General features: G+C 38.8%; 1 protein-coding gene across 3 annotated transcripts; it reads right to left on the minus strand.

Annotated features, from left to right (window-relative positions):
• Positions 1-14,918: 14,918 nt before the first annotated feature.
• LOC306893925 (adhesion G protein-coupled receptor E2-like) lies at positions 14,919-19,095 on the minus strand. 3 transcript variants are annotated; one of them, XM_079456094.1, is made up of 7 exons: positions 18,760-19,095; positions 16,485-16,556; positions 16,222-16,365; positions 15,985-16,137; positions 15,725-15,874; positions 15,501-15,623; positions 14,919-15,175 (listed from the first exon to the last, which is right to left on the minus strand). In XM_079456094.1, exons 1-7 carry the CDS (start codon positions 18,785-18,787, stop codon positions 15,105-15,107), a joined length of 741 nt encoding a protein of 246 aa, XP_079312220.1. In that variant the 5' UTR covers positions 18,788-19,095; the 3' UTR covers positions 14,919-15,104. The 3 variants fall into 3 exon arrangements, with proteins under 3 accessions (XP_079312220.1, XP_079312221.1, XP_079312219.1); XM_079456095.1 differs by lacking the exon at positions 15,985-16,137 and having other exon boundaries at positions 15,725-15,784; positions 18,760-18,934; XM_079456093.1 differs by lacking the exon at positions 14,919-15,175 and having other exon boundaries at positions 15,213-15,623; positions 18,760-18,919.
• Positions 19,096-27,217: the final 8,122 nt, after the last annotated feature.

The following is a 27,217-nucleotide window of genomic DNA, read 5'->3' on the forward strand; positions in this document are numbered from 1 at the left end:
TTACAAGGTTTGATGTCAATCAGAATAAAATCTTCATGATCGCCACCAACATACCAAACATGAGTGATATATTAAGCGATCGAGAACTGGTACACTGTGTTCTGTCAGTGTGTTTTAGTTTCCTGTAGCTCCTTTCGTGTTCTTAACGAGTTTACTTTCACGGCTGCTTATATAGCATTTAAATTTAACCAGGAACTACCCTCATAGCCACTTCCTCCCATAAAAAACCACAAGACCAAAAAAAACATGTGTCATCGTTTCACAGTAACATTTCAAGAACAGATACTGTGAAAATGTCTTAAACACAATTTGCAGGTGTGCAGTTGCGATGGGACGACATGTAGCCCAGTACACTGCTCACTGCAGAAAACAAGCGCTTTAACTTGTTATTGAGAGGGTAGAACAATTACCTTGGCTACTAAAGATAGTTTCTCAAAGAGTTTCCCAGATCTGACTCCTTTAATAACCATACCAATAAATACAGAATCGCTCGATGACATGACCAGCAAATTGGGCACTATATTCTCTAATACATTAGATTAGAAGCTGTCGAACCTATGAAGTCAAAAAAGATTAATGAGAAAAACATAGCACATGGAACAATAGCAACGCTCGCTATTGAAACATGTAAACTGGAGCGCAAATGCAAACAAACCCAAATAAAGGTCTTTAAAATTGCGTGGAAAGAGAGTGCAAACTGTTATAAAAAAGGCACTAAAGCAGCAAAGGCTGAGCACCTCCATAACCTAAATTAAACGGACAAAAACAATCCAAGGTTTTAATTTAGCACAGTTGCTAAATTAACAAATAAACAGACATCACCTGACCTGGATACTCCACCGCGCCTTGGATTGAATTAGTACCGAACATCGCCCCAAAAGAAAGGCTACAGTGTTTTTCACCTATAAAATAGGAAGATTTAATTAAACTTATTGCAACATCTAAACCTACAACTTGCTTATTAGACCCCATACCAACTAAATTATTAAAAGAGTTACTACCTGTTGCAATTGAGCCCATTTATAACATTATCAACTCGTCAATTAATCTAGGCCATGTCCCAGGACCCTTTAAGATGGCCGTCATTAAGCCTCTAATCAAGAAACCAAACTTAGATCCAAATGAACTAAGAAACTTTAGACCGATTTCAAATCTCCCTCACCTGTCAAAAATACTAGAAAAAGTAGTGTCCACTTAGTTGTGCTCTTTCTTACAAAATAATGAAAAACACGAAAAAGTTTCAGTCAGGCTTTAGATCGCATCATAGCACTGAAACTGTACTCGTTAAAATTACAAACAACCTGCTTATAGGATCAGATAAAGGTAACATCTCACTCCTGGTCCTGCCCCAGCCAGCAATGACATGTGGGGCCCAGATGAGGGCTTCATGGGCCCCATTATGTGCTTGCACCCGGGATCCACATTGGGGCAAGCCGTGAAAGCCCAGACGTACTAAAAGTGGGACCTGTAAGGGTACTGCATGGGTCTTAATTGGGCAATTAATGTCAGACCCATTTGGGCCCCACCTGCCCAAAGGGGTTTGCACCCAGGATCCAGCCGTGGATGCCCAGATGGGCTTTAAAAGGGATCTATAAGGGTGTTATGTGGGATCTTAACTGGGCAATTCATGACAGACCCATTTGGGCCCCACCTGCTTATAGGGCGTTTAAAATGGTCTTGCACCCGGGATCCACACGGGGGCCAGCCGTGGATGCCCAGATGGGTTTTAAGTGCGACCTGTAATTTGGGCCCCACCTGCCTAAAGGGGTTCAACCGTGAATGCCCCTATGGGCTTAAAGTGGGCTCTGTAAGGATCTTATGTGGGTCCTAACTGGGCAATTAATGCAAGGCCATGCCCAACCAAGCCAAATGGTTTAAGGAAACAATCTAAGAAAAACTAAAAACGAAGAATGAATATAAGAACTGCAAGAAATTTATTGTCAAATTGAACAACAAAAATGATCTTTAAAAAATAATTTAAATGTCACATGTAAACAAATCAAAAATATATTTAAAAAAAAAACATCTCTCCAAAAAATACATTAATACAAAATTGTTACATTGAACAACAAACATAATCGTTAAAAGTCACAACATACCGGTAAATAAATCAATAATATACTTAAAAAAATCTCTTCAGAAAATACACCCATGGTGTCTGTGTGGTGGACGCTCCTTTTTCTCTATGGGCTCTTGCAGCCATCTCCCCTCCACGGTCACGTGCGCCGGTAAACCACTTCCCCAGCGCCATTTCCAGTTCTTTGCGGTTCACATTTTGAGTGATTGCATTACTCTTCAGTGCACCTAAAAACAAAGGAGCATAAGTCAATTTAGCGATGTTCTTTTTTGCTCCAACTTGCAACTCTTCAAATCATTCAGTCAAGTAAAACACATTTCCACATGTGGTTAGCTAAAATGTTTGAAATTGACCAAAATGTAAGAATATGTAAGAAATTGACCAAAATGGCCAAAATGGGTTAAATAAAATATCCACCCAGATTCTGAATACTTTAGAGCCCTCCTCTCCCTGATTAGGAACTGATTAGAAAAGAAAGTAAGATATTTAGAAGAATGTCAGTAACCAGACAGTTTTTGGTACCGTTGAGTTCCATAGTAGGGAAAAAATATACTGTCTGGTTACTGACATTTTTCTAAATATCTTCCTTTCTGTTCACCAGAAGAAAGAAATTCATACAGGTTTGAAACAACATGAGGGTGAGTATATGATGTGGAGTATCCCTTTAAAACTAATAAAAAAAGTATTTTTTTACTTTGAGCAATTCTAGATATAAAACAAAACAGCTCCTTGGAGAAGGTCTTTAATTTGTTCCCACAGCGGTCAGATATTTTAACGAACACTGTTAATTATTGAATATTATTTTTGTCTTTTATAGTGTTTGTATTTTATACTTTTGAACTGTGAGATTGAATCTTTCTATAAATTGTCTCATAATCAGGGTTTATTTTTTTAGTAGTAATAGTTTATTTGAACATGTAAATAAAAACATACACACACACATATCGTATATATTAATATACAGACATGCATACATATATAAAACTAAAATAACAGCTAAATAAAGTCATGTACTTCTTATTGTCTTCTAATGCAGAATTATTTATTTGTCTGTTAGTTGTGTATTGTGTTTGATGGCTGTATGGTTGGTGGCAAAACAGTTTCCCTACCGGGATTAATAAAGTTTTCCAAATACTCAAAAAATGAAATGTAATATAAACGAAGGTTTATTTTAGTTCAGATTAACATTTGAGGGCAGCAATTGTATTCATAATGTCTAAATAAAACCGACGTAATGTTACTTGAAGGCATAGCCTAAGTTACTATTCCTGCCAAACTTCCATGGTTGGAGTTAGTGTTACTACAGTAAATCCATGGTGAATGTTGCTGATCTGTGGACACTGGATCATTCATGGCACAATGTTTCTTCCAGGTTTCCACGCGCTGTTTGATCCGTTAACAACGGAGAAATGTGAATACTTCTCACTAGATCTCGCAGCGATGTTATTATGTTGTGGTCGCGCCGGCGTCTCTTGGCCTACATTATGAGTGCGCTCGCTGTGTTTACACCGGCAGACGCTGCGCAAACCACTTCCGGCGAAAATGTAGTCCATTCGTTTAGAGTAATGGCGCCGCCCGTGATTTGCCGCGTTAACTTGTGTATATAATATATGTCTATGCTGAGCACAGCGAACTGCTGCTGGGCTCCTGTCTGTGGTGTATGTCATCAATCACGTAGCCAATGTGTTGCGGCCACTGATTGATGACATACACTACAGACTGAAGACAGGAGTATATACAAATATATATATATATATACTACTCAGATTATTAGTTACTGTTACGGAATTATGTGCATGACATACAGCACAATTATTTGTAGGGATGCTTGACATTGATTTTGTACTGATATCCGATATACCAATATTGTCCAATGCTTAATTTCCGATACCGATATTAGCCGATACAGATACATATGATCGTTTATAGGCTTACTGCCCACTGTTCCATGACTCCCTTGATACTGGGGATTTTAATGTTTTGAAGGACTAACCAGCAACCGGTAGGCTAACTGGGGTGCAGTGCTTACAACCCCTTCGAGAGAAGATGCCAACTGAACATTTCTTTGACTGAGGTAAACTGAAAACAAATAGCCACACAAGAACAAAAATTCAACTCATTCCACTCATTGGGGCTTAGATCTGCCCTGCTCAAGAATTGATTTACTCTACAAACCCTGTGTTTATCCTGGGTGGCCAACAGCAACACCCAAATTTTGTCTGCATTCGCTTTGAGAGGAAACAAGCTTTCCAATAAGGTATAAAATGACATACTTTAGTCATTTTAAACCATTTCAATAACCGATTTCGATATTTACCGATATTGAATTTTAAAGCCAATATCGGCTGATAATATCAAGCATCCCAGTTATTTGTCTAAATATGTGTTTCTGCCCCAAGGGACAGGCGTCTGGGACTGGGCTATTATTTGAAGTGTTACGGTAGGCCTGCAACCTTTCTGAGAGTCCACTAATCGGCATAATTCAACACAGCATAAACTTTGACCTATTTTGATGCCATGACCTCTGCCATGCAGGACCCATGTGTTCCCAGTTCAAACCCAACTTAGCACATAAATATGCCATGCAGGACCTATATATGTGTTTCCAGTTCAAACCCATGGCCACTCGGCCCATAACAATGCCATGCAGGACCCATATATGTGTTCCCAGTTCAAACCCATGGCCACTTGGCCCATACCAATGCCATGCAGGACCCATATATGTGTTCCCAGTTCAAACCCATGGCCACTCGGCCCATAACAATGCCATGCAGGACCCATATATGATTTCCCAGATCAAACACATGCCCACTCGGCCCATAAATATGTCATGCTAGACCCATATATGTGTTCCCAGATCAAACCCATGCCCACTCGGCCCATAAATATGTCATGCAGGACCCATATATGTGTTCCCAGTTCAAACCCATGCCCACTTGGCTCATAAAAATTCTATGCAGGACCCATATATGCATTCCCAGTTCAAACCCATGCCCACTTGGCCCATAAATATGCTATGCAGGACCCATATATGTGTTCTCAGTTCAAACCCATGCCCAATTGGCCCATGCCTGTCCCTTATGGGGCCCATGTAATTAGCTCATATGGGCTTCCTATGTGGGACTCATACTACAAAACCTACATGGGACCCGCTGATTTCACCCAGCCAAAGCCCATGCCCACACGGTAACCATGGAACACGTACTTAACCCATCTGGGCCCCACATGTCATTGCTGGCTGGGGCTTGACCTTAGTGCTGCGTTCAATACCGTAGACCATAACATACTTCTAGATCGCTTACACAATTATACAGGTATTGAGGGACAGGCACTACAATGGTTCAGATCTTACTTGTCAGACAGACATCAATTTGTCCATTTAAATGGGGAATCATCAAATCTAATGCAAGTAAATGATGGATTACCTCAGGGATCGGTTCTGGGACCCGTGCTGTTCTCCATATACATGCTGCCCCTCGGAAACATTATTAAAAAACGTGGAATTTGCTTCCATTGCTATGCAGATGATACTCAGCTATATATCTCATCAAGACCAGATGATACCTCCCAGCTATCCAAATTGGCAGAGTGCATTGAAAATATAAAACATTGGATGACCTGTAATTTCCTTCTTTTAAATTCTAATAAAACAGAAATATTACTTATCGTACCAAAGTAATGTAAACCCAATATTTCAGATTATAACCTGCAGTTTGAAGGATTTACTATTACTCCAACAAATACAGTAAAAGATCAAGGCGTTATATTAGACAGCAACCTGTAATTTTGAAATGACATCTCAAATGTCACAAAAACAGATTTTTTTAACCGTAGAAATATTCTTTGTGTTGCTGACGCGGAGAAGCTTATTCACGCATTTATGACCTCAAGATTTGACTACTGTAATGTGCCAGTTAGTGGTTGTCCTGCATCATCAATAAACAACCTACAGTTAGTTCAGAACGCAGCTGCCAGAGTTCTAACCAGGTCCAGAAAATACGATCACATAACCCCAATTTTATCAACCCTTCACTGGCTACCCATTAAGTATCGTATATACTTTAAAGTTCTTTTAATCACTTATAAAGCCTTAAAGGGTTTAGGCCATACCTACCTAACAGAGCTTCTATCACACTACAACCCATCACGCTCTCTAAGATCTCAAAACTGTCTATTGATAACACCTAGAATAACTAAATCCACCAAAGGGGGTCGAGCTTTCTCATACGTAGCACCTAAACTCTGGAATAGCCTTCCTGATTTTATTCGAGGATCAGACACACTCGCCCAGTTTAACTCTAGATTAAAGGCCGGTGCTCCCGTCAAGTCCGGTGGTCCGTCCTGCACCCAGTCCTTCTCAGCCAGCCTTCCTGCCGGTGTCTCAGCCGGCCCTCCAACCTACAGCCCAATCGGCCTTGGCCCAGCCGTTCCCTACTACGGCTGTCCTGTCTTGCCCTACCCCTTCTAGTTCCTCCCACTCCAAGAAAGGTATCCCTACCATGCCCAGACCTTCCTACCCCACCCCTCCGCCCAGCTCTAGGAAGCAGGGTCCTGTCCCTCCTAAGTCCCCACCCAGTTATAGTGTTCCCAAGTTTGTCCCACCCATTCCGCCTCCCCCCTTCCCATTGATGTTTATTTTATTGTCCAACCCAATCCCTTTTTTGTCATGTCAGCCCTGCCCTTAGTGTGTTCTGTTCTGTGTTTATGGTGTCTGTCCTCCTGTCTGTCGGTCTTGTCATGTTTAGTGTGATCTTGAAGAACTCATGGAGGAGTTCTTTAAGGCGGGGGCTCTGTCATGATCCTGCCTCTCCTTGTCTTGATTTTCGAGTCTTGTGGCAGGATCAAGTCAGTCCCATGTGTTTTGTGTGGAGAAAGAGCATTGTTTTGGTTTGTCACGCCATGCTCTCTCTCCGGTGTCGCGTCATTTAGCCCCGCCCCCTTGTTTCCCTGTTAGCGGCCCATTAGTGTTAGTCTTGTCACCAGTCCAGGTCCATCTTTCCCTTAGTGTTTCATTCCCCTCACCTGCCTTGTGCAATCCTCTTGTTAGCTTTCCCTTAGTGTTCCATCCATGTCACCTGCTGCCACTCTCCCTGTGTATTCAGTCCTCGTTAGTGTTCCCCTTTATCAAGCCCCAGTTTCCTCTGTCCCTTGTCGGTTCATTCTTCACGTTTACCCACCTTCGTCTGTCCTGATACCCTGCCTTCCATTGTAATTATCTTGTTGCTGTTTCAAAGTTTGTGGACTTATAGTTTATTTATTTTTCTTATTAGCTTGTTTGTTTTGTCCCCCTTGTGGGAAGTTTTAGTTTTCAGTCTTGTTTTGTTTTTGCTCATGTTTTCCCCATCGAGGGTCTTTGTTTAAATAAAGTTTTATTTAGCAAACAGCTGCCTGCGCTTGGGTTCTGTCCATACTTCGTAACATATTTTCCTGTAAAGCTGCTTTGGAACAATGCACATTGTGAAAAGCGCTATATGAATAAAAATATATTGAAACGACTTGTATTTCATATAACTAATAACTTTCTTTTTTAAGTTAACCAATATACAACTAGATTCTATTTCATTTAAGTTTAAAAAATGAAGGAAGCGGCAATATTTTTTACAGTATAGTTTTATTACAGTAACCATGGTTTATCTATGTTCTTTTTTTAATCCATGGTTGTCAAAACCATTGTTATTTTGCGGTAACCATGTTGTTTGTTGTTTTAGCTGTAGTTAAACCATGTTTTTTTGTTTTGTTTTAAACCATGGTTCTTTATCATAAGAACTGAAAATGCTATACACTTTAAACAAGTGAACATTTTCTCAACTTTAAATAGAAATCACTGATACTGACAATGAGCAATTTTGAGTCATGCGTGGATACACAAAAACATATATGCAACAACAGTGTTTTACCAAGGCTTTGTTATGGTGTTGCTAAGATGTTCTAGTGTTTTTTTTAGTTGCTTGCTATGCGTGGGTTGCACTGGTTGTGATGTTTGCTCTTACGCTTGCACCTTAACACCCCATACCAAAAGCACAACTTAGCAGTAATATTCTTTGTATTTGTTGTTTACTAAGAACAAAAATGATTGACACTTTGTACATCCTGTTTGACCTACAATATAGAAATAAAGGAATGTGTCCTTATTTAACTCATTTCTACTTTCATAACCTGGCTTTGACTTTAACTCTACCAAAAGTATAATCTGCCAGTGATAAAACTGTGAAAGATGATGAGACACACGAAACACGTGAGATTTTTGATGTTAAGTAATAAAAAAGGTTTTTAGTATATTTACAGGAGTGGTATATTTTGAGTTTGGGTATTTTGGCTAGTGTCCTGGGCTCATTATGATTGGTCATTGTGCCTTGGGATGTTATAATTTCAGAATGCGTACGTATCAGGCTACAGAAATACATGGCAACAGCGAAATCTACTGGCACACAACTGCAAATACAGTCAGACAGACATTCTCACACAGACACACGCGCGCACAAACACCCCTCCTCGTGGGAACTGAGTTTCTGAAACTGTGACATTTCGAGATAGAGGTGATATGTGTGTACTTCAACAAAACTTAAACATACAAAACGTAAAAAAATTATAAAAACCGCTACAAAAACATGACTACAAAGTATAACCACATGAGAAGATCAACAAATATAACGTAATAACAGACACAATTTTAGTCAGTGTTTGCTTTATGTCCTGTGAGCTTGTGCATTTTATGTATACCGAAATTCAACTCATCAACCCCGATACACTGTACTTTTTGACAAGTAATTGAAGTATTTTTTATACAGACTGGGTTAGGACCACAATCGATGCTGTTCTCCAACAGCACTGTAAAAACATTCATTGATGTCGGAAATAATCAAAAGTGAGGTTACACATCACATGTAACACATCAGTATGTTACAAACTGTTTATACTTTGATATTTTATCGTATCCTTTGCTGTAAAGTTGCCAGGTGGCTTGAAGCCTTTATGACAGTGACAGTAGTAGCTGCCTCTAGTGTTAAAGCAAACCGCATCATCTCCACAAATTGGATCATCAAACTCACTCTCATCCTCATCTATAGCAGTAAATGAAACAGCAAGTTAATAGCAAATGCACAAATTACACCTCTATTAAAGCTATTGAGGAGAAAAGTGGTTGTCAAAACAACAAAAGAGAGTCTATATGCTTCTACAGGCTTCATGCTTCAGATGCATGTTTTTGTATGTTGTCATGAGTGTTATGTTGTACCTACACACTTTCTTTTCATCTGTAAGTATCCAGGTGCACAGGACACGTTCTGTGAGAGCTAACAAAAAATGATAGGAACAAATATCAAGAGTCTGTTCTTCCTCATTACAACCCATAGGCTATGGGACCCATATATTAAACATAGATAAACATTTGTTTTCAACGTTTTGGGCTTTCTGTACTAAACTGGATGGCACAACCTTGAACCCATGGGCTCATGCAGGGCCGGATTGGGACTCATTTTCAGCCCTGGAGTTTCATGCCTTAGACCGGCCCACTTTAGTTTACGACTGACTATATTAAAATAATGATAATTAAAACCTAAGTCTGCAATAGCACACTGTTCTCTACAGCCTTGAATTCATTGTCATTCAGTGAAAATACAGTAGCCTAAGTTTTGCTTCACAGTGAAGATTTATTAGTGGGCAGTCGTGGCCTAATGGTTAGAGAGTCGGACTCGTGACCAGAAGGTTGCCAGTTCGATCCTCAGGGCCGGCAGGTAACGACTGAGGTGCCCTTGCCCTACTTGCTCCCCGGGCGCTGCAGTGATAGCTGCCCACTGCTCCGGGTGTATGTGTGTTCACCACTTGCTGTGCGTGTGTTCACTACTCTCTGGATGGGTTAAATGCAGAGGGCAAATTTCAGGTATGGTTCTCCATAACTGACAAATAGGTCACTTTCACTTTCACTTGTCTAATGACACTATAATTTATTTTAAATAAACATCTGCTTTACAACTTCAAATATTTTTTTACAAATATGAGAACATTAGTTAAATAATAAAACTATTGGACTGTTATCTGACTTTTCTTTCACAATGATTTCTAATGATTGTTTCATCTCTTTTTCCTCTGCATAAGTGTAGCTTCAAGGAAACATGGACAACCCTAAAACATTAATTAACGCGGGCTTCAAACCGACGTCAGTCCGAATGGGGGACGGGCGCTCTAACAATGAGCTAGCTTTCACCTATTGAGACATGCTTTTGCACGGCCACTAGGATCTTGCAGTGCTCCTATTCCTAAATACCTTAACGTTAGCTTACCGGCCGTCTCGTTGTCTTCATTTGTTTTGAGAAAAAATGTGGTCTTCTTAGAACATTTGGCCGCGTCAGTTTCCAGAGCTTTCTTGCTTTTTATTCTGGACTTTTCAGCGCCGCCTTTGCGCTTTCTGTCATCCATTTTTTTTTCTGACGGTTTTTTATTTTGAGCAACTTGCAGTGGCGCTGTCGGGGCGGGGCCAGGGAGTCAAAAGATAATCACGTCATCATTAACCTGCAGGCTGCGCTCTGAGTGGGGCTGCGAAAAAATATGAAATAAAAAAGAGTGGGGCTGCGATAAAATAATAAATAAAAAGATTAGGGCTGCTGTGAGTGAAGGCAGCCTAGGGAAAGCCACATTTCAACCGTGCCATGACAATACCGGCCCTCGCGGCCAAAAAAACTGACCGGCCCACCGGGAATTCTCCCGGTGCTCCCGATTAGCCAATCCAGGGCTGGGCTCATGGTAGTCTAGGGCCTCTTGGCTCTGGCCCCAATGGGCCGGTCAGTAATGCCTCCCTGGTTGCATATAGATCCGTTTTTCATAGTAGGTAAGAACCAAGAGATTATTAAATCGATTCCTTTTTTTGTCTGTTCTGGGTGTGCGCTGTGAAAACTGTTTCTTCTCGTTTGGGTGGATGCTGAAAGACATGTACAGCACAATGCATGTGAGTTGTAGATTGATAATTTAAATTGGTTGAGTGGTTGTACAGTGCGTTATCCCCAGAATGAGATTTATGTCTAATTTAATTATATTTTTTGTTTGTCTAATCGGAGATCACAAAGATAAAATTAAAGAGGTTTGTGAGCTCGCTACCACGATGTCAGACACTGTTATATTCTCTGGCCCCCTCCCTGCTTACCGTGGTGATGAGATACGTAGCAGACTATTTTTTTTTATAAATAACTGGAAGAGTTTTGAGAGCAGACCTGACCTGTTGAAAAGTGACGGTCTCCACCCCTCCTGGGCTGGAGCTTTTCTACTGTCTAGAAATATGGCACATAGTCTTAATGCTAAAACTTGACTCAGGTCAGGTCAGGAAGCAGAGAGAATGGCATAATCAATAGTCTGCTTGCTGTCTCACCTCACAGAACACACGATAAAGTTGCTGCACTTTAACTCTTTTAGCATTTCCCAGAAGTCTAATCCTAAATACAATTATTTTGAAGTCATGGTAGTTCATGTATCAACACCTAATACTAAGGATAAAACATCTTTAAAATGTATTCTGGCAATTGTATATAGGCTTCCAGGGCACCACACAGATTTATTAAAGAATTTGGTGGGTTCTTATCAGAACTAGTTCTGGCAGCAGACAGAGTCCTTGTTGTTGGTGACTTCAACATTCATGTAGATCAGTGGTTCTCAAACTTTTTTGGTCATTCCCCACTTTAGACAAGGGGGAATTTTCAAGCCCCACCTGCCCCCATCGCCCCAACACAATGCTAATGAAATGCGCAACAAGCTTAACATGTTCCAATTTATTGAACTAACAAGTAGTATCAGAGTAACAAGTTGTATCTAAAATACAAACTATATACATCAAATAACAGAAAGTTCTAAAATAAAGAAAATAAAAGTGCAGCTGTGTCATAATAACTTTCATGAAATAAAAAAATAGAGAAAATAAAAGTGCAGCTGTGCACTACTAATTTCAAAAATAGAAAAGATATAAAAGTGCCATTTTGAAATCTGTAAAAAAAACATTTAAATATGGCTGCAAAAGTTTGTTCCGTTACAATTAATATGCCGATGTCACGTTATTTTGGTACTTCGGTTCCAGGTTATGTTTTTCTCGGGGGCTCATATCTAATGTTCTTTTAATATAGACTCCATGTATAGACTAGATAACCCCTTAATGTTTCCATGGCGACGCGTCATATTTGTCACGTGACACACCGCAGCCACACCTTATGACAGATCGCCTTAATTTATTTTTTATTTAAAAATATTCACAAACTTGCTTACCACGTCATCAACTATCTGATATTCCGATTCTCAAAAATGTGTAAGTGAGTGTGTTTGGTCATTTATAAATAATCTTGATCTACGTGAGACGGGTGCAACCATGTTTCTTTACGGCGCAGTTCAGAGAGTTTTGTCTGTCATCAGTTTCTCCCGAAATACATGCAAGAAAGTGGCCGGTGAACTCCGAGAACTTTAACTCTTGTAAACTTTATAGTTAATTCCACTATGTCTGTCTGATGTGAATAACACATGTCGTCAAATTATATTTGAATAGATTGTTATTGCTGCTTCCACAGACACGAGTGTGTATTTTACAAACTCCAAATGTATTGTTTTACTTGTGCTTTTGTGTATTTAAATGGCTGAAACCTAAAATAAACATTATTAGGTGGAAAACACTGCATAGTTTTGGTATATGACAGCGCTGAGCTCGTCCGTCTCTGGCTCAGCGCAAACCAACGCGCGAAAGCACAATTTGAATCTGGCAGTCACTGAACATTCTAAATCTCATATCTGGGACCGTATTCTCAGGGGCACGGAAATAAAATCCCATATATGGGACCAAACCGGATACCGCTCAAAAGGTTAACAATTTCTGTAGCGAGGTTGGCGGGACGAGAGCTGGGATTCGAGGCCGGTGCCTGAATGATAACGAGCGTCAGCTGTACGCGCACCGTATTATTGGTTTGCGGCACCAGTGTAACAAAGTTCCATGAAGGGAAGGAAGGAGGCGGGAACCGGCGAACATTTAACATCTTTAATCAAATCAAATAAACAAGGACGTAAACGACAAACACAAACACAATTTCCGGGCCCGGTCCTCTCTCACTGACGGTCCGGTCGCTCGTCCACTTATGCTTCACAATCCCCTCCGTGATACCAGACCAGTGCGCGTACAGCTCGTTATCATTCACGCACCGGCCTCGAATCCCGGATCTCTCCCCGCCTACCTCACTACAATTTTATTTGTAACCATGAATACAAAATGCCGGAAGATTTGATCTCACGTTTCCATATAAGGCATAAAAAGGAACATTTCCTCCCGTTCGGCGCGCCCCACCTGTCACGTCTCTATTCCCCACCAGTGGGGCGCGCCCCACAGTTTGAGAAACGCTGATGTAGATGATGATACAGATGCTTTAGGAATGGCTTTTGAAGACACTCTTAACTCCATGGGCGTTAGACAACATGTGTCAGGACCCACTCACCTTCGTAATAATACTTTAAATGTAATACTGTCTTACGGTATAAATGTGGATGACTTAAAAACCCATGATCAGAGCGAAGACATTTCGGATCATTATCTGGTATCATGCTTGCTTCACTACCCTATGGCTGCAAATCAAACTCATAGTAACAAACATGGTAGAGCAATAACTTTGATTACAAAATGTGCTTTTCTTGATAAATTGGCTGTATTGTCTCAAATCTCTAGCATGAGTAATAACGTTGAAGATCTTGACTTTACCATTGAAAATGTTAACGCCACCTTCTCGGAAACCCTAGACATAGTTGCTCCTCTGCGCTTAAAGAAGATTAATAATGACAGCCCCACACCGTGGTATATTGAACAAACTCAGGCTCTAAAGAAAGCGGCACGAAAATGGAGCGCAACTTTAGGAAAACTAAATTAGACGTATTTCGTACAGCATGGAAGGATAGTATTTTCGAAAATACAGGAAAGCCCTAAAAACGTCTAGATCTGCCTACCTTTCATCACTAATAGAAGAAAACCAGCATAACCCTAGGTTTTTATTTGATACAGTGGCTAAATTAACCAAAAATAAATCGTCAACGACTTCTGAATCTGTATACCAGCATAGCAGTGATGAATTTATGAACTATTTCACAAATAAAATCCAAGATATTAGAGAAAAAATTAAAACTATGCAACCCGAAGTGAAACCCGCTGAAGAAACGACTTACTACAGCGCCCCTAAGGAGAAATTGCGATAATTTTCTACCATAGATCACAATGAGCTATCTAAAATCATTAGATCATCTAAATAAACTACATGCATTCTAGAACCTACAAATCTACTGAAAGAGATGCTCCCAGAAATTATAGATTCTCTTCTTAGCATTATTAACTAATCTCTGACACTAGGACATGCGCCTTAAGCATATAAAGTGGCTGTTATAAGGCCCCTTGTCAAAAAAAAAACATGTCAACCCTTGAGAACTTTTAACAGTTTTTCTCAATTGTTTACACACGTTTTCTGAAAGCATGCCGCATACTCTCAGAACTCTACACACAAATTAAAAAACACAAACACAATGGGCAAAACCCCTCAATTCTCCTGCAAAATGAAACTTTACATTCAAAACAATGTTCTTTCTTCTCAAAATGGAATTTTGTTTTCAAATGACACAAACAAACCATCATATGAATAGACATTTATAAGAACCAGTTGAACACTGATGTGCTCTTCATAAAACACTATGATGAATGGAAAACACTTCTCCATTCATCATTATGACTTTAGTCTTTATGTGGTTCAGTGTTACACTTACTACATACAGTACATAAGTGTGTTGTAAAATATTTTTAGTATATATATATATATAAAACAGTTTTTATAGTCAGAACACACAAATACACAATAACAAATATATTTTATTTTTCCAACAAAAACTATGTACAGTGTACATCACAACCAACACAAGTTGCATATACAGTGGTGTACATACAAAACAACAGAAGAATTTACTGTATACAGTTACAGTAAAAAACGATGCTGCATCTTCTCTTCGGTTTGGGTCCGGCCACAGCACCTCATCCACATCACAAGCAATGTTTTTCAGTCCAGCCATGAAAATCATCAACCTCTATATCTCCACGTGTGTCTTCCATAGCTTGGAGAAGGGGTAAAGGCGTTTGTGACAGGTGTTTACACATGTGATGAGTCAGTGTGGATATTTGAATGGCAGTGTGTTCCTTGTGAAAACAAGAGACTTTTCTGCCCGAAAATTGTGCCAAATGCAGAGAATTGTGTGTAGTGTTTTATAAAAAGTGTGTTTTAGAACTGCAATGTGAGTGTAAAGCAGGAATTGTGCTTGTAGTTTATTGGTTCAGGGGGTTGGTGCATGAGTCTCAAATACCAATATTTGTGTGTAAACAATCGAGAAAACCTGTATAATAAACAGTGATTAAGGATGAAAGTGTTATTTAGACAATAACCTGTGCATTTTGTTTCTTTGTGTCCATAGTTGGTGAACCCCGACTTGCACACACATTCGTGGCCTTCTTTGCCAATTTTGCAGGATCCTTCTCCACAGATAGACGGATCAATGTCACACAAACCTTCAATGAAATGAATCAACATGTCAGACTGGATTATTCTCAAAACTCCTTTTATATGTGAAATCAAAGATTTTTATACATTGCAGTTGTAATGGACTTACTCTCACAGCTCTCTGAAGTGGCATAAGTGAAGTTAGTTTGTCCTGACTTTAGTCTGAAGCCTGGAGCACATGTACAATAGTGATCTCCAGGGGTATTATGACATAATGCATTTTTTCCACATGAATCAGATTCTTGACACTCATCTATATCTGTGGTAGATGGGAAACAAAAACATGTCAACATAAAACTCTCACAGTAAATGATGAGCAATGCTCTACAATAAAAAGCAAAAAAACAGTAGCCTGTGGTTGTTTCTTACCTAAACACTTAACCCCTTGTCCCTTGATAAACACCTCTGCTCCATTGCTGGAAATGAAGCCCACTTTACACACACATGCATAACTTCCCCCAAAATTTGAACAGTTTGTGTTAGGACCACAATCGATGTTGTTCTCCAAACATTCATTGATGTCTGAAATAGGCAAAAGTGAGGCTCTGGTGTCTCTGCCACACAGATATCACATGTAACACATCAGTACATTACAGACTGTCTTACCTTTGCATTTTATTGAATCATTTGCTGTAAAGTTGCCAGGTGGCTTGTAGCCTTCACGACATTGACAGTAGTAGCCGCCATTCGTGTTAAAGCAATCTGCATCATCTCCACAAATTGGATCATCAAACTTACACTCATCCTCATCTATAGCAATACAAGACAGCAGGATTGTAGCAAATGAACAAAATAGTGCTTGTGTGATTCTTGAGGAGACACTGTATGATTCATATTTTTTATGTTAGCACGTGTGTTTTAGTTCGTACCTACACACCCTTGTTTTTTCTGATACCTTTTTCCAGGGGCACAGGATGGCACCAGGGCACTTTCTGTCAGAGCTAACAGAAAAATGATACGAACAAATATCACGATGTTCATTGCACATTTAAGTTGCCGGAATATTAAAAGAATAAAATCAACATTGATATTTTAGATTTGTTTTCATGTAAATCACAAAGTCACCAATGTTAGCCTGTCCTAATGTTAAAGATCAGACTGTTAAAGGGCAATTGGGTCAGCATTCTACACGTTTAGCGTTCGTAATGTCTATTATTTCCTATATTTAGGAAACAATTGCAGCACACAACATGGACAAGAGAATCAAATAAATGAAAATTCAATTTAACAGTCTTCTTCCGCTCATTGTATAGTGCTTTGGGTGGGGCAGAGTGTAATGTTGTAGTTTGTGGATTTAACCCCGAGTGGATGGGCAGACCAACACGTTCTGACCACAGACAGTCACCAAAACAACAGTGACATTTTAAACAGCCACATGTCCTAAACCTCAGAATGCAATAAAAACCCACTACGGGCAAGAGATACTGGGATGAATGGTCTTCCACTGAGTTTTCTCAGCATGCATTGGATAGACAGTTTCCTATCTGCCATTGGAGATGAGGAGCTGCCAAATGACAACCATGTGTCTCTTCAAGTGTAAGTGATACAGGTCCCAATAAATATATTCCTTGTGGCTAAATTGTGGTGTAATAACAATTGTTAGCTTATTAGGGCCTAAGTCGGGTCACATTTTAAAATGCTTTGTCATGTACTATATAGGACGTACCAATGTAATGCATTACATTCATAGTACGCAATTTTGAACTGAGAGCAAGTATTTAATTTCCATTTCTCTCATTTCCCAACCCCCAAATGTCCTGTCCATCTCAGCTGTGTGGAGACATGAAACACCTTGGATTTCCTGATTCTGTTTCCGAAAATCATTTTTCCATCGTCATAATCAAAGCCAAATAACTTCAATCTAAGTTATTTGTATTATTTGCATCTTACTTATTTTCCAGCAGTACCACATATTGAACCTGTAAAGCCTGTTGAAGTCTTATTGTACGGCCATTTCAGTAACCTCACTATTCTCTTCACTTAAGGACTAAATGTAGACTACCATCTTAAAGTTTGGAAACACTTAAAAATATTTTCGTCTTCAGGTGTATGCTTAAATGTTTAGAATTACTTTTGTCAACAAAAATATAATTATGGCAGCATATTTATTTAATTCACTGGAAAACAAACATTTTGATTTTGGTTTTGATTCCTTTGAGATGCTTTTAGTCAAAACATATTTCCTACAGTTACAAATGTGTTATGTCATGGGTTAAAATAGGTGGATAAAATATAAACAAATAGTGTTTCCGATACAAAACACTTTCTTTAGTAGATATTTTACGTACCTTTTAGACGTAATCTGATCAAAACCATTAAATAACACATTGGTAACTGTGGGAACTATTCTGTGACTTAAATCAAAAGAAGTCAGAATCATGATATATTTTTGCAAGTTAACATTGTTTGGATCAAATTTGCTAAATCATTCTCTGGCCATGATAACATCCAGCCTCTTGAAGTTTTAAAATTGGAAGCTTTTTGAATTGAAAGACTTTTTATCTATTCAGGGCTTTTATTGGCTGCATTTGACTCATTATTTGGTCACCGATTAAAAAATGTTATACATTGTTGAATTCTAATGAATGAAATGAATATGTTGGCACAGTTATATTTGGTCGACAAACACCTGAAGGTGAAAGGATTTTTAAGACCATTAGAAACATTTAAAAAAAGATGGTTCCTGAAAGGTTCTTTGTTGTGGATTGTTACTGTGTGGAAAACACAATCCATGTTTCACACCTAACACATTTCACATCTTCAAAGATGTTTTACAGTTATTTGTGTGAAGCAGCGAGTGAAAATGTTTAAAGATGTAAATATACAGATCTTTTTGAGTAAACAATGGTTGTTCTGTTCTTTCTCTATACAGTATCATTCCCATTCAGCTGGTGTTTCCCAGATTTCTAGACCTCGTGGGCCCTGGTGCAGAAACGGTCCCATTCTGACATCATACTTTCCTATCTGTGCAGTTTCCTCTCACAGTTCTCTGTTTTGTGAAGCTGCCTTTGAAACGGCAACAAACATGCAATTGTTGACAGAACCGCCATTTGAGTTCCCCAAACTGCACAGACATCTGTTACATATACTGTTCAATCATCAGTGGAAACATGAAGCGTAAAATGAGCGAGAAATTTGACTCACCCAGAAGCAGCAGAAACACAAGCCTCATAATCCACAGTTTAAAGTAACTTTCAGTTTTAAGTCCTTCCAGAATGATCTTTAAGTTTCAGGTTCAAGCATCATCACCCCTCAAAACTGAAAACATCAGATGTTCCTTCAAAGCAGCTCTTGTGTGTTTCTTGATGACTTTAGATGTGTCTCAGAGTTTTGTGCAGTTGAATCACGCCCCTTCATTTTGGCTGAACTTTAGAGAGGACGCTTGGGGAGGGTTGTCTGTTTGCAGCTAGTGGAAAATAAAATGACGTGTGGTGTGAAGTAACTCAAGCCACGGAGAGCTTTGCCTAGATGTGATTCTGCACAATACAATGCTTGGCAGAACCGTTCCTAAGTCCATCAGGGAGTACAAAAAAACATCCTTTTCACTTTTTTTGTGGGAACACAGATGCAACAGATTTACTTTATGTGAGAAGGCTCATGGTGTTCACGGTGTTCTTTGATTTCCTGTTCTCGTGTTGTCATACTAACATCTAAACACTGAAGCGTACTATCATGATGTTTTATCGCAGATGTGGTTACTAAAACAATTGCAGAAATATGTTTGGAGGCAGCTACCCCCCTTTCAAACACTTTAGCCAAACCATTTCGCGTGTACATTCATACACAGACTGATTTAGTGAAGTCGCCAAGGGACTGGACATGTGACAGATTTACTGCCTCTTTTTGTCCTGCTATAATTTGGGCTGACATTAGGGTTAAATGTGTTCATACAATGTATTGTAGATGTGTTCCACTGGGGCAGATTGTTAAATGGGATCGCTCATCAGGTACTGTCCCATACACTTTAACAATGGGACTCATTTCTGCAGCGCTGGCGTTTCTGAGCGATCTGTTGATTGATTCTTTGCCGTCATTGTGAAACAGGAATGTCTAACTTTTTACATCATATTGTAAAATTGTACTTATTAGTAACCGTATCTCTACCCAAGATGATGAAATATTAAACGTAGATTTGTATCATATGCAGAAACTCAGCCTGAGACAACATCGGATTAAAAACAAATAATGCTACCACGCAAATAGCGCTTTAATTTTGTTTATTTTAGTATTATATTATTTCAGGGCCAATGAATCATGAGTATGACTGTAGGGACACAGAAAGCAAGATTTTGTAATGATTGAGACGAAATTGAAACAGGTGCAATATTTTCATATGTGTAGTATTAACACAATTGATAATCACCTCTAGTGCAAAGGGTTAGATTTATTAAAACAGATTTAACATTTCTGATCCTTGCTAACCTGCAATGAATGCGGGCCCCATGTGAACAAGCCGGGACACACTCCCTTGAGTGGTAAAACAATCAGGAAAATGGCTGCTTTCAATAGGACAAACAAGGAAACCGGGACTAAAACACACAATTTCTTGCTAAAATTCCCAAGACTGCGTGATCCGTACGAAGACCTTACGACCTACAAAGGAATCAGGTGTTCTTGGACACTAAACCCACACACTTAACCTTAGTTTACCTTACTGTGCTTTACCATAAAAGTGTGCATACATCGTTATACCATCACGCTTACCATGAGACTTTTAAAATGCTACTCCAGACTTGAAATGCAGAACAGCACAAGAAGACATTTATCATCAAAATAACACGCAACACCCAACAATAATGCTTTAAGAGATGGTTGGTGAACTAGGTGGCCTAGAGGGCCCTGAGGGTTTGCTACTGATCTATTATAAACCTAATATGTGATATAGCCCAATGCAGCAGTTTGTTTGACTTATGTTACGCTCATGAGCTCAGCTTGTGCTGTCAGTTTGTCGTCAACTTAAGTGCATAGAAGGAAATATCAAGACATTAGATATCTTAATCATATATTCAACTTACGTTTTTTAAAATACACAAGGATTTCTCTTAAATTCCATTGGTATTGTCCTTGACAAGAAATGCATTTTACTTTCATTGCCACTAAAGGTAACTCACGGTGTTATGCTGCCAACCAATTTTCTTCCTAGATGTCATGTCGCATAGCAAACTTCAAGCCTGATTTAATATATTGGCCTTACTCAAGGTTTCCGTACAGCCACTTTCTCATTTCTGCTTATGTGTCTCTTTATGTGTTTCTGTTAATCTTTGTCATTTGTCCTGGCCAGATTCCTGTTACTTAAATTTACATACTTTAACACTTTGTCAATCATGGACCTCTAATAATCCCCCCTGAATTAGCGCAATTGTACTGTGGATGCTACACACTGGTGATTTAGGAGAGACCCCCCTCATATGATTGTAAAGCGCTTTGGGTGTACAGCAATACACAATAAAGCGCAATATAAATGCTTCTTTCATTTATTCTGCCAACTGTCAGATGGATGCATCCTAGTAATATTTGACTGTGATGGACACATGACGCTTCAGGGATGTTAAAAGATTTACAAATAATTTCTTCAGCCTTTCTTACAAAGTTTTATTTGGAGAAAAGAAGTGAATCGTATACTTACACTGATATATGTTTAGTGGAGCTTGATAAGGACTGTGGCATTTGTTTGTGCTGTGGGCATGGATGATGTCTTAAAACATGCTCAGACTTTCGTTGAGGGGCTCGAGCCATCTAGAGACCAGAATATTCTAGTGTTTTAGACAACAAACAAGTATTAAAGTACAAAAATACAAAAGCGTTGCTTGTTTTATTTAATTGTATACAGTATGTTGCTTTGTTGAATGGTTCATTTGTTAATGGAACATATATAGAACGAGAACAAGTGTAAGAAAAAACATTTTAGATTTATAAAAGTTTCAACTGAATATTCAGCCTTTTTTTTAGGCTTGTCCCATGTTAGACATCAGACTGCAGCGTTTGTGCAGAACAGGATATGAACAGGAAATTACAACAGACTGGTCTGGTAAACTTTACGAATCAAACTCACACATCATCTAAATTGTTTAAATAATCACCATCATTCTGTTATAATGTAAAAACATTTCGGAATGTTTCTGAAAAAGCTAACCCATGTGGTTTATGTTCTTATAAATGTTTATATACTGAACTCACAACTGTTCCTCTCATTCTGCCATTGTCCAGCAAGCTGCTGACAACGAAAGAATATGTGTGGATAAATTGATTATTCCCATGACGAGATCGAGTTGAGAATATTTAGCACCAGACAAACAAGATTGTTGCACCATATTTATAAAGCACAACCTCATTCCTGGGAAATATACTACAGGCATACGATAACTTTAAAATTTAATAAATACATTAAAACAACATTACAAAGGATATAATCGCAGACATACAACACACATCAGAATGACAAACAATTATTATTAGTGTCCATGGATGGTTGGTTTGTTGGTCGGTGCATTACTAAATTTACATATAGGGACAAACTCTTTTGAGACAAATGGCCTCTGATATAGTCTTAAAGTTGGATGTGTTAATATCTTTTGAAATGCAGCAGAAACAACTGCACATACATTTACAAGGTTTGATGTCAATCAGAATAAAATCTTCATGATCGCCACCAACATACCAAACATGAGTGATATATTAAGCGATCGAGAACTGGTACACTGTGTTCTGTCAGTGTGTTTTAGTTTCCTGTAGCTCCTTTCGTGTTCTTCAAGAGTTTACTTTCACGGCTGCTTATATAGCATTTAAATTTAACCAGGAACTACCCTCATAGCCACTTCCTCCCATAAAAAACCACAAGACCAAAAAAAACATGTGTCATCGTTTCACAGTAACCGTTCAAGAACAGATACTGTGAAAATGTCTTAAACACAATTTGCAGGTGTGCAGTTGCGATGGGACGACATGTAGCCCAGTACACTGCTCACTGCAGAAAACAAGCGCTTTAACTTGTTATTAAGAGGGTAGAACAATTACCTTGGCTACTAAAGATAGTTTCTCAAAGAGTTTCCCAGATCTGACTCCTTTAATAACCATACCAATAAATACAGAATCGCTCGTTGACATGACCAGCAAATTGGGCACTATATTCTCTAATACATTAGATTAGAAGCTGTCGAACCTATGAAGTCAAAAAAGATTAATGAGAAAAACATAGCACATGGAACAATAGCAGCGCTCGCTATTGAAACATGTAAACTGGAGCCCAAATGCAAACAAACCCAAATAAAGGTCTTTAAAATTGCGTGGAAAGAGAGTGCAAACTGTTATAAAAAAGGCACTAAAGCAGCAAAGGCTGAGCACATCCATAACCTAAATTAAACGGACAAAAACAATCCAAGGTTTTTATTTAGCACAGTTGGTAAATTAACAAATAAACAGACATCACCTGACCTGGATACTCCACCGCGCCTTGGATTGAATTAGTACCGAACATCGCCCCAAAAGAAAGGCTACAGTGTTTTTCACCTATAAAATAGGAAGATTTAATTAAACTTATTGCAACATCTAAACCTACAACTTGCTTATTAGACCCCATACCAACTAAATCATTAAAAGAGTTACTACCTGTTGCAATTGAGCCCATTTATAACATTATCAACTCGTCAATTAATCTAGGCCATGTCCCAGGACCCTTTAAGATGGCCGTCATTAAGCCTCTAATCAAGAAACCAAACTTAGATCCAAATGAACTAAGAAACTTTAGACCGATTTCAAATCTCCCTCACCTGTCAAAAATACTAGAAAAAGTAGTGTCCACTTAGTTGTGCTCTTTCTTACAAAATAATGAAAAACACGAAAAAGTTTCAGTCAGGCTTTAGATCGCATCATATCACTGAAACTGTGCTCGTTAAAATTACAAACGACCTGCTTATAGGATCAGATAAAGGTAACATCTCACTCCTGGTCCTGCCCCAGCCAGCAATGACATGTGGGGCCCAGATGAGGGCTTCAAGGGCGGCAAATGTGGGCCCCATTATGTGCTTGCACCCGGGATCCACATTGGGGCAAGCCGTGGAAGCCCAGACGTACTAAAAGTGGGACCTGTAAGGGTACTGCATGGGTCTTAATTGGGCAATTAATGTCAGACCCATTTGGGCCCCACCTGCCCAAAGGGGTTTGCACCCAGGATCCAGCCGTGGATGCCCAGATGGGCTTTAAAAGGGATCTATAAGGGTGTTATGTGGGATCTTAACTGGGCAATTCATGACAGACCCACCTGCTTATAGGGCGTTTAAAATGGTCTTGCACCCGGGATCCACACGGGGGCCAGCCGTGGATGCCCAGATGGGTTTTAAGTGGGACCTGTAATTTGGGCCCCAGCTGCCTAAAGGGGTTCAACCGTGAATGCCCCTATGGGCTTAAAGTGGGCTCTGTAAGGATCTTATGTGGGTCCTAACTGGGCAATTAATGCAAGGCCATGCCCAACCAAGCCAAATGGTTTAAGGAAACAATCTAAGAAAAACTAAAAACGAAGAATGAATATAAGAACTGCAAGAAATTTATTGTCAAATTGAACAACAAAAATGATCTTTAAAAAATAATTTAAATGTCACATGTAAACAAATCAAAAATATATTTAAAAAAAAAACATCTCTCCAAAAAATACATTAATACAAAATTGTTACATTGAACAACAAACATAATCGTTAAAAGTCACAACATACCGGTAAATAAATCAATAATATACTTAAAAAAACCTCTCCAAAAAATACACCCATAAGGTGTCTGTGTGGTGGACGCTCCTTTTTCTCTTTGGGCTCTTGCAGCCCTCTCCCCTCCACGGTCACGTGCGCCGGTAAACCACTTCCCCAGCGCCATTTCCAGTTCTTTGCGGTTCACATTTTGAGTGATTGCATTACTCTTCAGTGCACCTAAAAACAAAGGAGCATAAGTCAATTTAGCGATGTTCTTTTTTGCTCCAACTTGCAACTCTTCAAATCATTCAGTCAAGTAAAACACATTTCCACATGTGGTAAGTTAAAATGTTTGAAATTGACCAAAATGGCCAAAATGGGTTAAATAAAATATCCACCCAGATTCTGAATACTTTAGAGCCCTCCTCTCCCTGATTAGGAACTTTTATCAAATATCAAATGTAAACAATATCAGTTGTGGGCTGCACCTCTGCTTTTGAAATGAGAAGATCCTGGCTAAACTACTGTGATATAAGCATTTGAAATTAACATCATTTGTCAATGTCTTGTAACATATCAGGAGCATATGCCCTTTAAGGTCAATGTATGAAAACTTACACCATATTTATGAACAACAGGGTACACCTCCTCCTGTCGCTCTCGTGGCTGGCAAGACCTTAATGAAATTAGACAAAAATTGAGCAAATCAGTATTCAACAGGAGCTTTCAATCAATAAAAAGATAAGTAACAAATGAACATAAAATAACCAGCTTACATGACACTAAGTGTGTGTGTGTGTATTTTGTTGCTTAAGCTTATGTATTCAGTCATTATTCAATGGTATACTAAAAATCCATGTGAAAAAAATTACTTCTCACTGTTCTCAGGTCAAATATTTATATGCAATTAAAATGCGATTAATTAATTACAAAACCTCTAATTAATTAGATTAATTTTTTAATCGAGTCCCGGCCCTATTTTTTATATTAAAGGGATACTCCACTTTAAAATGAAAATTCTGTCATCATATACTCACCCTCATGTTGTTTCAAACCTGTATGAATTTCTTTCTTCTGGAGAACAGAAAGGAAGATATTTAGAAGAATGTCAGTAACCAGACAGTTTTTGGTACCGTTGAGTTCCATAGTAGGGAAAAAATATACTGTCTGGTTACTGACATTTTTCTAAATATCTTCCTTTCTGTTCACCAGAAGAAAGAAATTCATACAGGTTTGAAACAACATGAGGGTGAGTATATGATGTTGAGTATCCCTTTAAAACTAATAAAAAAAGTCTTTTTTTACTTTGAGCAATTCTAGATATAAAACAAAACAGCACCTTGGAGAAGGTCTTTAATTTGTTCCCACAGCGGTCAGATATTTTAACGAACACTGTTAATTATTGAATATTATTTTTGTCTTTTATAGTGTTTGTATTTTATACTTTTGAACTGTGAGATTGAATCTTTCTATAAATTGTCTCCTAATCAGGGTTTATTTTTTTAGTAGTAATAGTTTATTTGAACATGTAAATAAAAACATACACACACACATATCGTATATATTAATATACAGACATGCATACATATATAAAACTAAAATAACAGCTAAATAAAGTCATGTACTTCTTATTGTCTTCTAATGCAGAATTATTTATTTGTCTGTTAGTTGTGTATTGTGTTTGATGGCTGTATGGTTGGTGGCAAAACAGTTTCCCTACCGGGATTAATAAAGTTTTCCAATACTCAATAGTGAAATGTAATATAAACGAAGGTTTATTTTAGTTCAGATTAACATTTGAGGGCAGCAATTGTATTCATAATGTCTAAATAAAACCGACGTAATGTTACTTGAAGGCATAGCCTAAGTTACTATTCCTGCCAAACTTCCATGGTTGCAGTTAGTGTTACTACAGTAAATCCATGGTGAATGTTGCTGATCTGTGGACACTGGATCATTCATGGCACAATGTTTCTTCCAGGTTTCCACGCGCTGTTTGATCCGTTAACAACGGAGAAATGTGAATACTTCTCACTAGATCTCGCAGCGATGTTATTATGTTGTGGTCGCGCAGGCGTCTCTTGGCCTACATTATGAGCGTGCTCGCTGTGTTTACACCGGCAGACGCTGCGCAAACCACTTCCGGCGAAAATTTAGTCCATTCGTTTAGAGTAATGGCGCCGCCCGTGATTTGCCGCGTTAACTTGTGTATATAATATATGTCTATGCTGAGCACAGCGAACTGCTGCTGGGCTCCTGTCTGTGGTGTATGTCATCAATCACGTAGCCAATGTGTTGCGGCCACTGATTGATGACATACACTACAGACTGAAGACAGGAGTATATACAAAATATATATATATATACTACTCAGATTATTAGTTACTGTTACGGAATTATGTGCATGACATACAGCACAATTATTTGTAGGGATGCTTGACATTGATTTTGTACTGATATCCGATATACCAATATTGTCCAATGCTTAATTTCCGATACCGATATTAGCCGCTACAGATACATATGATCGTTTATAGGCTTACTGCCCACTGTTCCATGACTCCCTTGATACTGGGGATTTTAACGTTTTGAAGGACTAACCAGCAACCGGTAGGCTAACTGGGGTGCAGTGCTTACAACCCCTTCGAGAGAAGATGCCAACTGAACATTTCTTTGACTGAGGTAAACTGAAAACAAATAGCCACACAAGAACAAAAATTCAACTCATTCCACTCATTGGGGCTTAGATCTGCCCTGCTCAAGAATTGATTTACTCTACAAACCCTGTGTTTATCCTGGGTGGCCAACAGCAACACCCAAATTTTGTCTGCATTCGCTTTGAGAGGAAACAAGCTTTCCAATAAGGTATAAAATGACATACTTTAGTCATTTTAAACCATTTCAATAACCGATTTCGATTTTAAAGC

Source organism: Barbatula barbatula, assembly GCF_947034865.1.
Source record: "Barbatula barbatula genome assembly, chromosome: 5".
Classification (NCBI taxonomy): domain Eukaryota; kingdom Metazoa; phylum Chordata; class Actinopteri; order Cypriniformes; family Nemacheilidae; genus Barbatula; species Barbatula barbatula.

Bases quoted from the DNA above. Each gene is read 5' to 3' on its own strand.
- LOC306893925 (XM_079456093.1), bottom strand. From the start codon at position 18,787: ATGAGGCTTGTGTTTCTGCTGCTTCTGG. The intron at 16,138-16,221 runs GTAAGACAGTCT...TGCCTATTTCAG, and splicing joins TGATTCAATAAAATGCAAAG to ACATCAATGAATGTTTGGAG. The intron at 15,624-15,724 runs GTAAGTCCATTA...ATTTCATTGAAG, and splicing joins CACTTCAGAGAGCTGTGAGA to GTTTGTGTGACATTGATCCG.